Consider the following 13851-nt stretch of genomic DNA (forward strand, 5'->3'; position numbering starts at 1 on the left):
TTCACATTTGTGCCTCAGAGACTGTGATGAGGACTCATATTATTGCGGCCTATCTCAGAATACTTAAAATCTTGAGGACATTGCCCACAGAATTGTCTCCATTTAAAGCAATCACTTAAACTTCTATGGACAGTTTTCTCCTCTACTTATCATCATACACACTGCATCATAACCATGTGTTGGTCACTCCTGCTACCTCACTGCCATCTCATTGTTCCTGTGTGCTCGATAAGCCCATCTTAGTTCTGACAACTTGAGAGTAGTGTTTCGAGTTTGTCATTCATTAGGCTCAGACAGCCACCGCCTCAAAACCTCCACCCTGCATGCTACCCTGCAATGTTTTGACTTACCCACAGTTCCTTGCATTTGTGGCATGCCTTCATAAATCCTGCGCTTTTTTAAGAAGGTGTCACCTCAGTCATAACTTGACTGATTTTTTTTTTTTAATCCACTGATGTTGATGGGTTTTCAGTGTGTGTTTGGTAGCTGCAGATGTGTGTGTGTAGGGGTTGGGTGAGGTCATCTCCTGCATGTGTATTGAATGTTCCTCTTTTAGACTGTGTGAGCCTCGGCGACAGTTTGTCATGAACTTGCATGTCTGTGTTTATTCTGCTGACATGTATGAATTTTGGATATTTTTGTCTCCGTCCTTCCTTTTTAGATCCAGGTAATAGAAGATGACAAGGCTAAGACAACTGAGCCATTCACCACAGGGGTCAGAGGTCAGGCCCCACCGCTCGTCACCACCAACTTCCAGGTCAAAGACCAAGGTGGGTTCTACTTCCTGTGAGTGCGTTCACGTGTGCCAGCTCCCAACAAGAACTCTATACTGAGAAAGGTGTGTGAAGCGTGTAAAGATTGTGGCATTAATGGAGAGTTTGCGTCTGTGTTTAGGGAACGCCAGTCCCAGGTTTATTCGCTGTACGGCCTACAATATGCCTTGCACAGCCGACATGGCCAAGCAGTCTCAGGTGCCTCTGGCTGCTGTCATCAAACCCCTCGCCACGCTGCCGCCAGATGAGGTGAGCAATTCCTCCTACTCTGTCCTGACTCCTCTGTGTTGTAAAATCTGTAAGCGCTATGTAGACAGGGCTATTTCCTTCTCTGGACTTTGTCTGCAGTTGTGAAATTGCCGCTGTTATTGCATCACACAATGTCATCTAAGTCATGAACTGTGTTAATTGAGAAGCTATCCGAAAGTTAAAGAAGACACATTGCTGACAGCGTGCAACATGTAGAATGCGTAAGATTTGTTTGACAAATGGTGGAATACGTTGCCAGTCAAAAGAGCTCAGTTTGAAATATTTTTAAAGGTGTTATGATTTATGGTTTTTGCTGCACTTGGAGCCGTAACCAGGGTGTCTGTGGCTCCTTTTAAAATGTCTTAAATTCAATTTAATAAAGATTAGGCCTCGAAAGTCATTACAAAGTCTTACACTTAATTGACACAAACCTTTTATCTAATTGATCCATCTCTTTTTTTTGGTCAAAAACATCCACTTTTCTGAAGATACAAATGCAGCTTTTATGTTTTTAATGTGTTAATGGGAAGCATCATTTTTAAAGACAACAAAGTGTAATATTGTTGTGCTTCCTTTACATATAGACAAACATAATGTCAAAAGGCAGGAAAAAACACACTTAAAAAAATCTGAAATGAAATAAATAAGTGAAAACAGTAATCAAATAAATGAAATTATTAATTAAAAACATAATAATTAGGGTTGTAACCAAATCAGAATTATGACGGTCAATACGAATATTCGATTATTAGTTCATTTTTCCATCAGAGTTTGTGAGTTTGGACTCAGTTTGGCTAATCATTCAGGGTGACATTGACATTCACTTGATATAGTAAACAAGCCAAGTTAGCCCTCTGAGCTAAAGACACGTACACAGCAGCTGACATCAAAGAACTTGTGGTGACAAACGCTGACTGTTGCCTTACATTGCCTGTGTCTTGGACTAAAAGTTGCACTTGAACACACCACAGAGACTACAGCCAATAGCACGAACGTTGTGTGCCTGCATGAGAGGAAGTAACTCCACACCAGCAGATGGCAGTGGTCTGTCATCGTCACCCAGAAAGGAATGCTAGTTAGCCAGTTAGGACGTTAGCAAAACAGTCCAGTGTTGAAAGAACAGAGCATATTTACCGTGCACACATGACACAAACCATCACGTTTCTGCTTAAGAAAAATAATCTTATCTCATGTAACAAGTTTGCTTTGGTGTCACTCCGTCATGACCTCAGCTGTTTTGATCCTTCCTCACTTCTGTTTATCTTCTCATGCGCCAAGCGAGACCGGCAATCAGAGTGATTTCATTCAACAGCAAGCTCCGTCAGCAGCAATTCCATTTCACCATGCCAAATTGGCCGAACTGACAGCCTAACATTGACCAACGGCTGACTGTCAGCTTGGTGTTTCAGAGCCTTAACGCGTGCTAACTATGCTAACGACAAATAAGAAATGTGCTGCAACATTTTTTGCCGACACCAGATATCAAACAAAATCCAGAGAGTGAAGCGTATAAAGCTGCTGTGAGCTGTAAATTCACAACTTCTAAGCAGAAGGCAGGTTGTGACATTCTCTCAGAGCCTGACCAGGCAAAGCCTCCGTTCCCCCAGACAGCTGCCTCCGTCTCACAGACTCACCCTGGCTCTGGGTCTGCAGTTGCCTGTATCAGAGAGCTCACTCTGCAGTGACATTTGGGGACAGAAACCCCAGACGTTGGCTTTGCATCAAGGACTCTGAGTCAGCGGTGGGGTCTCAGACTGATTATTCTGATCTTCGAATTTCATGGCGCAGCCCTAACAATGATAATAACAATATAATCTGCAACAGTTGTGATACTTGAATAGTTTTTAATTGATTCAATCAGAAACCCCAAACATTGTCTGGTTTTAGCTTCATGTTTGATGACAAACTGAACATCTCTTGGCTTCGTCCGTTGCTCTAATGAACGTTGCTGTGGTAACTTAGAGCAGTTTCGATAGATAGTCGTGTTAATCTGAACAACAAGCCTCCTTTGCTTTTCGCTCCTCGTCTGTGCTGCTCTGTCTTCCACTGAGATTTTGTAACAGTTGGACTGATCTGACCCTCATCCCCATTTGAAAACAGATTAATTTCCAGGGCAATGTCAGACATGTAGTTTTTATGACAGGATGTTTGTAATGTCAGTGAGATAATCTGTCTGCAAATCAACAAGGTGGGAGTGGCTGCATGACCTTGTTCCATCACGTGTAACCACTATCTATTTGGACTAGTTTTGTGTTACATCATTGTGGCACTTGAATCAAGTCCATCACCCTCAGATATCCAGACTATAGGATCTCTTACTCGTTTCAATGCATCTCTTGTCAGACCCCTCCATACTTGGTGGACCACGGTGAGGGCGGTCCAATCCGCTGTAACCGATGCAAGGCCTACATGTGTCCGTACATGCAGTTCATCGAGGGAGGTCGGCGCTTCCAGTGTGGCTTCTGCAGCTGCGTCACAGAGGGTGAGCTTGTGTCTGTGTTCACGTCGTAATAAACTTTGTTTTTCCTAGGTTAATCTCACTGTACTCTGGATTTTTCCCCCACAGTGCCTCCACATTACTTCCAGCATCTGGACCACACTGGTAAGAGGGTGGACTGCTATGACAGGCCGGAGCTTTCTTTGGGCAGCTATGAGTTCCTGGCCACTGTCGATTACTGTAAGGTTAGTGTGTTCTGCAGGAAACTGGTTTTTTGCTTATTGGATTCATGAATTCAACAACCACTGTAATTTACCTCTCGTAAGTCCTGCCCCTTTTTAGCTCTGTGCTCCATAACAGTTAAGCAAGCTTGGTACCTGGCTGTACCTGGGTCAGCTTTCGCCTTCCTTGTTTTGCCATGTGCTCGGCTTGTCTATGTATGTTGAATAGAAAACCAAATTTCAAAGGTGGTTAATGGGGCAATGTTCAACAACACATTTCATCATCTACAGTCACATCTTGAGTTAGCTAATGTTGACAAAATGCCAGCTAACTAGCTAGCTAAGAGTTAGCCTCGCCAGATCAACGGCGTCAGCCAGGTCACATCTTGAGTTAGCTAATGTTAGCTTGGAAAGAAAAATAACTGCCTGTGTGCTTCTAAACTGATGAGAAAATGAAGTTCCTGTCTGCATGTTTAATATGTTACTTTTATTTACACGACTTCACACACAATATTTGTTTGTTTGTAACAGAACAACAAGATTCCTCAGCCTCCAGCCTTCATCTTCCTTATCGATGTGTCCTACAACGCTGTGAAGAGCGGCATGGTCAACATTGTCTGCCAGGAGCTCAAGACCCTCCTCGACTACCTGCCCAGGTACACAAACAAACAAACACACAAGGGATGGACAGGAGGGAAGGAAAGGAGCAGGGAAAGACAGGAGGAAAAGGATATAAATGGAACCCTCGAAGAAGAGACGGATGTAAGGAAAGATGGAAAAGACAAGGACAATGCTGTCAAGGATAGGAAGAAATAAAGCATGCAGCAAGGAAGGGAGATGGGATTGAAGGAATATGAGGCAAAGAAGGAGGAGTGAAAATGAAGTGAGGAGATAAAGAGGAAGGAAGGAAGCAAGGTGACTTAGAAATGGAAAAGGAGGGAAGGATGGAAAGATATAAAAGTGACAGTTTGCAGTTTGTTTTCAAGCTCATTCTCCCATTTCTTCCTCCGTTCCTCCACCAGGGAGAACCCAGAAATGGAGTCAGTGGTGCGGGTGGGTTTTGTCACCTACAACAAGGTTTTGCACTTCTACAACGTCAAGTCGAGCCTGGCCCAGCCCCAGATGTTGGTGGTGTCAGATGTGTCAGACATGTTCGTACCCCTGCTCGACGGCTTCCTGGTCAACGTCACTGAGAGCCGGCTAGTTATCGAGAGGTGGGAAGACACACATATATTAACAAATACATGAAGTGTGTGTGGGGACAGAGAAATTGATCGGGTTTACTGACACACTGTGTGTGTTCTCCAGTTTGTTGGACCAGATCCCAGAGATGTTTGCAGACACCAGGGAGACAGAGACGGTCTTTGGTCCCGTCATCCAGGCAGGACTGGAGGCACTCAAGGTAACAACGTAATACCACTTACATTATAAGTTGCTATGGCTAACAGATACACGTTAAAAAAGGCAATGAAATAAAGCCTGCCTGCTTTGTGCTTTCGGTGAATAGTAAGATCTACGCACCTCGGAATGGCCTGGACTCTGTCTCACAGGACTCTCACACCCGATGTTGATCTGTTGTCTGACGCACCCAGTCGGACATGTTTGACACGTTTTTTACTAAGGATGTTCCTGGCGACTAATTTTCCTGTCGACTTAAGGAAAATTTTAATTAAGACTATTCGACTAGTCTAAAAAAGGAAATCACTCAGAAAGCGTCTGCATGACAGTTAAGCTGCCTTGTACATGAATAAAACACTAATTGGTTTAACCGACTAATATTTCTGGTGCCATCTAGCTAGGGGGCGGACGTTTAATCGTTTAGACGACTAATCACGCACATCCCTAGTTTTTACCTTGTTCAGTGGGTTCCTACGGAATTAGCCATTGTAATGATACTGCTCTCCTCCCCATGTTTCACCAAAACAGGTTCACACCCACACTTTTTTGCAAGGATACAGCACTGCCTCCTGGTCTTAGCGCCGCTCAGGATGATTGTTATTGGTTTAAAGGAATACAAACAACCCAGAAGTGAAACCTTCTTGAAACTAAAAATGTGTAGAAGTGACTCAGCATGATGACTCAGATCGATTTTGACATACTCTTACAGGATACCCGCTGGGTCTTAAAAGTATTAAAAAAAAGCTTTGAATTTAATATCAGGTGAAGTATTGAATTCTTGTCCTTTCATAGGGTTAATAAATACCACAAGATCATGAAAAACTGTCAGATGTGTAAAATGTTTTGTGTGTGATATTACAGTTTCTCTGTTTTTGTATTTTTACGATGGAGTATTGGCTACTTTTACTCTAGTAAAGTACCACTGCTAGGATTATGCTTCTGACAGCATTAAATTTCCTTCTTTGTGGTTTTAAAAAGATGCTTAAAGAGCCCTGGGGGTACCCTGTCTTGATATATGGAGATACGTGACATTGAGTTTGTTCAGTGCCGCTGACACGCCTGATGATTTGTATGTTTCTGCGTGTCACTTCCTCAGGCTGCAGACTGCTCAGGAAAGCTGTTTGTGTTTCACACGTCTCTGCCCATAGCGGAGGCGCCTGGAAAGCTAAAGAACAGAGAAGACAAGAAACTGATCGGGACAGATAAGGAAAAGGTAAACATGAGTGTTTATATGTCTATCTCTTGTATCGTTACAGTGAGATCTGCTGTATGTAGCGTTTAGTATTCATCTCTCATTTGATGGAACGAAAAAAGTCTTTATATTGGCTCCACACTGACTCCCCATCCTCTCCTGTCATCCTCAGTCTCTGTTCCAGCCCCAGGTGAGTTTCTACAACAGCCTGGCTAAGGAGTGTGTGGCGCAGGGCTGTTGTGTGGACCTCTTCCTCTTCCCCAACCAGTATGTGGACGTTGCCACGTTAGGGGTGGTTCCTGTGTCCACTGGAGGGTCCGTCTACAAATACACCTACTTCCAGGTGAGAGAAAATTGAGTTTGATGATGTATTGTAGCCCCTGTAACCATTTCTTTTTTTGTTCTGCCATTGTTTTATTGAAATACCAGCTGGATAATTTGCCACAATACAAGATGTAACTAATGGTGTGTTCTCCTTACCCCAGGCTCAGTCAGACAGGGAGCGATTCCTGAACGACCTCAGGCGAGACGTTCAGAAACTCGTAGGCTTTGATGCTGTCATGAGGGTGCGAACCAGCACAGGTGAGGCCTCCACACTTCAAAAGACAAAAAAAACCCCACTCAAACTGAGATACATGTGACAGCTAACTTGATGATCCCCTCCCCTCAGGTATCCGGGCGACAGACTTCTTCGGCTCTTTCTTCATGAGCAACACCACAGATGTGGAGCTGGCAGGCCTGGACTGCGACAAGGCCATCACTGTCGAGTTCAAACATGATGACAAGCTCAGCGAGGAGACGGGGGCGCTCATGCAGGTGTGCATGTTTGAAGAGAGCGGAACACATTTTATTTTTAGTCTCTTTATCAGGCATTTTAGGATAGGGTTAGCTTGGAGCATCTCCAAACACCAGTGAGTCAGATTACTGCTGGTTTTCATGTCCGACAAGGTGCAAATTTAAGTAGAGGTGTGACAATATTTTGGATTTGAAGCTTAGGAAATGTGTCCTAAACAGCCACGAGTGACACGGTGCACCGTTTTTGAGCTGAACTTTTGTTGGACGCCCTGTTTCTGTTTATTCCTGTCACTCGCTTCCATTAAAGACGGGGAACAGCTGTTTAAAACAACAAACGTGGTCAGACAGCAAGCATTCACTCGTCTTTTTAGTGGTAATGTCTTCAGTCTGATGTCAAGCACACAGCTGAGAGGTACCTGGTGTGTTTACATGACGTAACAGAAGTGCATATTGCTGTTTGGTCACTGTGTCGTTATGTTTCACTCGGGAGCGCCTGCTAAGTCTGTTGCGACACCTGCTGTAGTGGTAAAACTAGGTTTTCCCGACCAGCTTTGGACTTAACATCAAACCAGTTTAAACATTTTTTTACACCAGCCCAAGCTGATGAGCAAGATCTAGAGGACCAGTGATTTGGGGTTATTGTTGTACAGCAAAGACACAGCGGAAAAGTCACACAAACTGACTTCTCTGAACTTACTGCAAATATGCACATTGCTAAATTATCCCGTATGATGGGGAATGTGAAAACTCACCTTTTTTATTGGTAATGATGCTGCCTAAATAAATGCACATCTTTGTTTGGTTCCCTGTAGTGCGCCGTGCTGTACACCAGCTGCAGCGGCCAAAGGCGTCTCCGCATCCACAACATGGCGGTCAACTGCTGCTCTCAGCTGGCTGACCTCTACCGCAACTGTGAGACCGACACAATCATCAACTTCTTCTCCAAATACGGTGAGGACGAGCGCACGCAGCAGAATTATTTTCTTCACTGTTATTCAGCGTCTCTGACTGGAGGAGAGACGACAATACAAATGTAGAAGTCAAGCGTTGTAGTCTGAGTGTGTGAATGAGGCATGGGTGAAGAAGTGAATGAGTAACATTTTCTAAAAATACTGTTGAACAAAACCACAGCTGCTGAAGTGGAGCCACAGATTAGCCAACAGTAGAAAGCGGCGGCTGGTCTTGATAACCTGCCCTACACCGCCTTTCACCCAGTGTCAGCTGGGATAGGCTCCAGCACACCCACAACCCTTAACAGGATAAGTGGTTACAGCAAATGAATAAATGAATCTCTGAATTTGTGAAAAGCTGGTTGTAATTGGTTTCCTTTCAGTGTAATACACCGTATTTTATTGTCTGTGTGTGTGTTGCAGCTTTCCGAGGCCTCCTGAACAACCCCACCAAGGCGGTGAGAGACACTCTGGTCAACCAGTGCGCCCAGATTCTGGCGTGCTACCGAAAGAACTGTGCAAGCCCCTCATCAGCTGGTCAGGTATTGACACTCGCAACATACTGTGTATTCACCCAGCCGGCATCACGTGCACTTAAAGGAATACTAAGTGTTTAAGTCCCCCTTTAAACACGTTTTAAGCAGGACCTACTCATTTTCAGGTTCATACTTGTATTTAAGGTTTCTACTAGAACATGTTTACATGTGTTAACTTTATTGTCTTTGTCTTTTGCGAGAACACGATAATACTGCTATACTTTTTAATATCATTTGAAAAATTCATGTTGTGATACTCGTGATATTTCGGCTCGTTGACGCATTGATGTCGTACTGTTACCCACGCAGTTCAGCAGTGTGGAATAAACTAGCGTCATTTGGCCTGGGCATCCTTAATGTTTTATGAACTGCCCTGGACTTCTCAGACTCTTAGGGCGCATTCACAACTGGCGCTATTTGGTCCGCTTTAAACGAACCCTGGTCCCCAGTGGTGTGAACGCTCGTTTGAACTCTGGTGTGGACCGAGCGAGCGAAGCCTGGTCCGCTTGAAAACTTGGGGTCTTGGTTCAGTTGCAAGTGAACCCTGGTGCGGTTCGCTTACAGTGGGAAATGCAAACAGACTATCCAGCGAACCAAAGAGAGGAAGTGACGTAGAAAAAAAAAAGGGAAAAAGTTGGAAAATGTCTCGTGGGCAGACGGGGAGTAGTGAGGAGGTGCAGGCGCTTGCCCCAAGACTGCATAAATTTGGTGTTGCTCCATTGTTTTTGTGGTGACCAAGCCGGCTGAAGGAGATGAATTTCCGTTTTCGCTCCTGGCCCATCGATGAGCCGGTTTTCTTCTTCTTCTTGCTTTTTTCTTCCTGGTCAGTGGTCGTTTCGGGCAGTACCGCCCCCACATGAGCAGCCGTTGTAACTGCGTGATGTTGTCCAGGGGGTTTGGTCCGCTTGGTGCAAAATTTTTCGGCATTCCCCGCCCAATCGAACCAAGAACCCCGGACTATCCTGGTGTGAATGTGCCCTTAGAGTTACCCTCCCCTCAGAGGGAACTCAGTCAGCAGCTCCTCCGGGAGCAGCACAGCGTCTCTCCCTCTCCTCTCTCGCCGTGCACACACAGGAGTCAGTGTCGTCAAGTGATTTTGTCATAAACCTTTGGTAGTGTAAACCTACGTGACGCTCACGGCTCGACAGAAAGCTACATATATGTGAATGCGCAATATCATAACAGCCTGTAAATATCGAGATATGAATTTCTGTCCTCGTCACCTGGCCCTACTCTGCGCTGCAGATTCCAGGTTTCTTTGCTGGTGTTGTGTAAGAGTCTGTTCACCCATCAATATGTGTTTCCTGTATTAGACAGTGATAGACGTTGACATTAGCGATGTACCTAATCTAGTTTACCCGGCGTACGTTTGACTCTCAGATTTTAGGGAAGTGCCCAGACATCGCCTCCTTGAGTTGAGGAATGTGAAAACACCTTTATAGTGATAAACTTTGCACAGATACAAGTCGCTATAGACAAGGTCAGACGTTTTAGCAGGCAGAAATAGAAGAAAACACATTTTTGAGCTGAGTTCAGTGGCAGATACGGAGACAGAAACCCTAACTACCCTGCAGCAAACCACAGTCATATCAAACATTACAGAGTTATTTTTATTACTGTTATGCAATGTTAGCAGATTTTGGCTCAGGATCCCTTTTTGCATTGTGCTAAATGTCAGAGATTTCTCAGGCTGATATTTGTTTTCTTAAACAGTAAAGAGATCCAGAACACAGTCCATGCACTTAACAAATAATGTAAATACCCAAGTATCTCAGATTTACACATTATTGAATGTCACTGTGTATATACACCTATAACCGTACCTGTGTGTGGGTGTTTTCCAGCTGATCCTCCCAGAGTGCATGAAGCTGCTGCCGGTCTATCTGAACTGTGTGCTGAAGAGTGACGTGCTGCTGCCAGGAGCCGACGTCTCGTTGGACGACCGGGCCTACCTGAGGCAGATGATCAGCTGCATGGACGTCACAGAGAGCCACGTGTTCTTCTACCCCCGCCTGCTGCCACTGGTGAGCCCACACACATAGCAACACAAAGGTCTCCTCTCGTCACCTCACCTGTTGGATGGTTCGGTCACTCAGTTATGAAGAAGAGAGTTTATGTGCCTGTATAATTTGCTTCAGCAACTCACTGAATGATTCATTAAAATCATAGAGTTGTAAAACTATAAATCATACAATCAAGTCAGATTTTAAAAGCGTGGCAGCAGCGTGACGCGTAATAAAAAAGAGTTTCAGACCTGTATCAGGAAGTCAGAGCGAGTTAAAGACTAAAGTGAACGGATATGTTTTTAGCTTTCTCTTAAAAATATTCAGCGAGCTAGCTTTCCTGATATCTGTAGGTAGTGTGTTCATAGCTTTGGGGCGTAACTGACAAAGGCTGCATCCCTGATCTTCTTTTGGCTGTTGTTTGAACCTCCAATAAACCAGCAGCAGATGATCGCAGTGTTCTTGGAGGCAAACAGTTATCAAGGGAGTTAGCAGTGTAGCTCGGTCCCAGCCTGCGTAGGTCTTTGCATACAAGGAGAAGGAGCTTAAAATCAATTCTAAATGTAACAGGAAGTCAATGCAGAGCAGCTCAGATGGCCTGATGTGCTCTTTCCTTTCAGTTGTGGTTAACAGCAGAGCTGCAGAGTTTTGAATGAGCTGAAGTCTCTCAGTGGTGTTTTTTGGGAGGCCTGTAAAAAGTGTGTTACAGTAGTGTCGGCTTGAAATAAAAGCCTGAATTAATTTCTCTGCATCTTTTTCATTTAGAAATGGTCGTACCTTGGCAATGTTTCTGAGGTGGAAAATTATGTGTTTGTCACTTTGTCAATGTGGGACTTGAAGCTTAGATCTGAATCAAGGATCAGGGAGTTAAATTCCTCAGATTATTAAACAGCATTTCTCTTTTTGTTTTAGGGCAGACAAGCAGGATTTCAGTTTTATCTTCATTTAACTTTAAGAGATCATTGCTCATCCATTTATTTATTGCCAAAAGACAGGTAGTAATGTAGTTTATGGCTGCAGCATCGTTCGGTTCAGCAGAGATGTACAGTTATGTGTCATCCGCGTAACTATGGATACAAACATTGTGTTCTCTAATGATGTCACCAAGTGGCAGCATGTGCATTTTGGTTAGCCGCTGCTGCGTTAGCTTGTGCAAAACAGAAACTGTAGCAATAGAAAGTTTGCTCTCTGGGAAATGGGACTGCCCGGGATCATACCCTTGGCGTAAAAAAGATTGAATGCAGGTATCGTTTGATCTGAGACATTTTGATGCTACTTGGCACCTGGTAATTTCGGTTGATTCTAGATACCTAACCCTATTTCCTTCCTGAGGAATGGCACTTTTCAGGCTCCTGAAGGGTTTTCAGGCAACTTTCCTTCAAAAATCCTTTGCAAATTATGTGTTGCATCGTCTGAACTTCATATGTGGAAATAAACAAACAAACCCTGACAAACAAAACAGCATCACCTGTGTGAAAATGTGTGAGTATAGACGGGTGAAAAGGCTGCAGCTCTTTGTGAAGTCACATTTTCTCCAGGCAGAGGCATCTCTGTGATCATCAAAGCGGCAAGCCTCCTATTTGATATGTAGTTTGCTGCGCTCTCACTCAACATGATAATAGAGTGTGTGTTGTTAGTAATACTGTTTGTCAAACCAGATGAAAATAAATCTGCACATTTATGCTCTCGCAGAACAAAGACGCAGACACAGGGCTTTTTTTTTTTTTTTGGATGATGATGCATTTGAACTTCTCCATCACAGTTGTACTGTGTGTGATGCTCTCGTGCAAAGAAAAAAAAACCTGCAAGCTTTTGCACACGTGTTCAAACTGTGAATAAGAGAAAAAAACATCATGAGGCTCATTTCATTGTTAGTCTGAAAACCTTTTTTTTATTTCTAATAATTCTAGATTTTAAAAATTACTAGCTGCGGAATATTTATTTTATTATTTTAATCGTTTTAATTTTTAATTTATTTGTATTTCATTTTTTAATTTCTCTCTTTTTTTATATTGATATATTCATGTAGAGTAAATGTTCTTTATGGAGCCCCCAAAAGTTGGAAAAAAGTGATATTTTTTATGTTGTGTGTTAATCATGGAGTTAATTATCTTGTGGGAGCAAGTTAGATAATACATTTTTCACAAAAGAAAGAAATGTCACCTGTCAGGAGGCAAAGAGGCGATGTTGGGAACGTGAATCCTTGTTGTGCTCATGACTGACATCTCACATGTATGACAAGTGTGGGGTTTTATTTGACCAGCTCCTCATTTGCCTTTGGATTTACCAATTGTACTCCCTCAGGTCTGTGTTCGTCTCTGCCTTAAAAACAAAACTTCCATTTGCAGGAAAAAGCACTGTTAGACCAGTAGATGGCAACGCTAACATTCATCTGAAATTGTTTCTTCTCTCTGACCGTCCAGATGAAGTTGGAAAGCGGGTCGCTGCCAGTGGCGGTGAGGGACTCAGAGGAGAGGCTGTCTAAAGGCGGCGTTTACCTCCTGGAGACGGGACTCCACCTCTTCCTGTGGGTGGGAGCCAGCGCTCAGCAGGAGCTGCTGCTCAACATCTTCGGCACGCCGAGCTTCAGCCAGATAGACCCGAACCTGGTGAGAGGAAACAGATCTGCCTCCGTGTTGTGTTTGTTCACCTGAGTTGACCAACTGTAGCGTTACGTGTTTGTGAGGGAAGGCCATCCAGATTGAACAGCTCCCACAGATCCTGTTTAATATACCACACTGTGTTCCCCAAATGTTTGCTGCTACCTTCCCTTCATCAGCCATAATAACAACAATAATAGGAATATTGCCAGATTGATTTTGCCACAAAGAAGACATTTAAATGATGCCTGAAGCAGCAGAGATCAGGAGTTGGGCTCCAGTTTGTTTGTTTTTTTATTTGTCCGGGTGAGCGGCACACAGGGCTGCCCCCGACTAAGAATATTCCTTGTCGATCAATAGTCGTCATTTAGGGCCATTAGTCGACTAGTCGCCCGCATGTTTACGATATTAATTGGATTATTAAATGATATATTTTCGGCGGGGCAACACAATGGTTTGAGTTGAAGGTGTAAGAAAGAATAGTATCAGTAACATTGTTAACACTGTGCTACATTACAGAGAAATACAAACCGTACTAATGAACCTTCATTAATATAGGCCTATATTTTATCTACAAGTGCACGTCACACACTGAGCGAGCCGCCTGTTAATGACGCTGTGGGCTAATGGGCATGTAGCTACTTCCATGTTTCAGATGATACGTCATGTTTGTAGTCGACCAATGAAGATGAGTTTA

The 13851-nt window shown here is 43.7% G+C and overlaps 1 protein-coding gene across 4 annotated transcripts in view; it reads left to right on the forward strand.

The window, feature by feature from the left end:
- The window catches only part of sec24c (SEC24 homolog C, COPII coat complex component), a 31770-nt gene that overhangs the window by 12680 nt on the left and 5239 nt on the right, over nucleotides 1-13851 (forward strand). For all 4 annotated transcript variants that reach the window (XM_049564010.1, XM_049564013.1, XM_049564012.1 and 1 more), the window contains 15 exons: nucleotides 662-770; nucleotides 895-1022; nucleotides 3366-3504; nucleotides 3589-3704; nucleotides 4212-4336; nucleotides 4703-4894; nucleotides 4989-5082; nucleotides 6175-6291; nucleotides 6443-6613; nucleotides 6756-6852; nucleotides 6941-7086; nucleotides 7878-8016; nucleotides 8439-8557; nucleotides 10396-10575; nucleotides 12978-13163. In XM_049564010.1, the coding sequence (XP_049419967.1) occupies nucleotides 662-770; nucleotides 895-1022; nucleotides 3366-3504; nucleotides 3589-3704; nucleotides 4212-4336; nucleotides 4703-4894; nucleotides 4989-5082; nucleotides 6175-6291; nucleotides 6443-6613; nucleotides 6756-6852; nucleotides 6941-7086; nucleotides 7878-8016; nucleotides 8439-8557; nucleotides 10396-10575; nucleotides 12978-13163 (2058 nt within the window). The remainder of the gene's footprint in view (nucleotides 1-661; nucleotides 771-894; nucleotides 1023-3365; nucleotides 3505-3588; nucleotides 3705-4211; nucleotides 4337-4702; nucleotides 4895-4988; nucleotides 5083-6174; nucleotides 6292-6442; nucleotides 6614-6755; nucleotides 6853-6940; nucleotides 7087-7877; nucleotides 8017-8438; nucleotides 8558-10395; nucleotides 10576-12977; nucleotides 13164-13851) is intronic.

Source organism: Epinephelus fuscoguttatus, linkage group LG20 (genome assembly GCF_011397635.1).
Source record: "Epinephelus fuscoguttatus linkage group LG20, E.fuscoguttatus.final_Chr_v1".
Lineage (NCBI taxonomy): Eukaryota > Metazoa > Chordata > Actinopteri > Perciformes > Serranidae > Epinephelus > Epinephelus fuscoguttatus.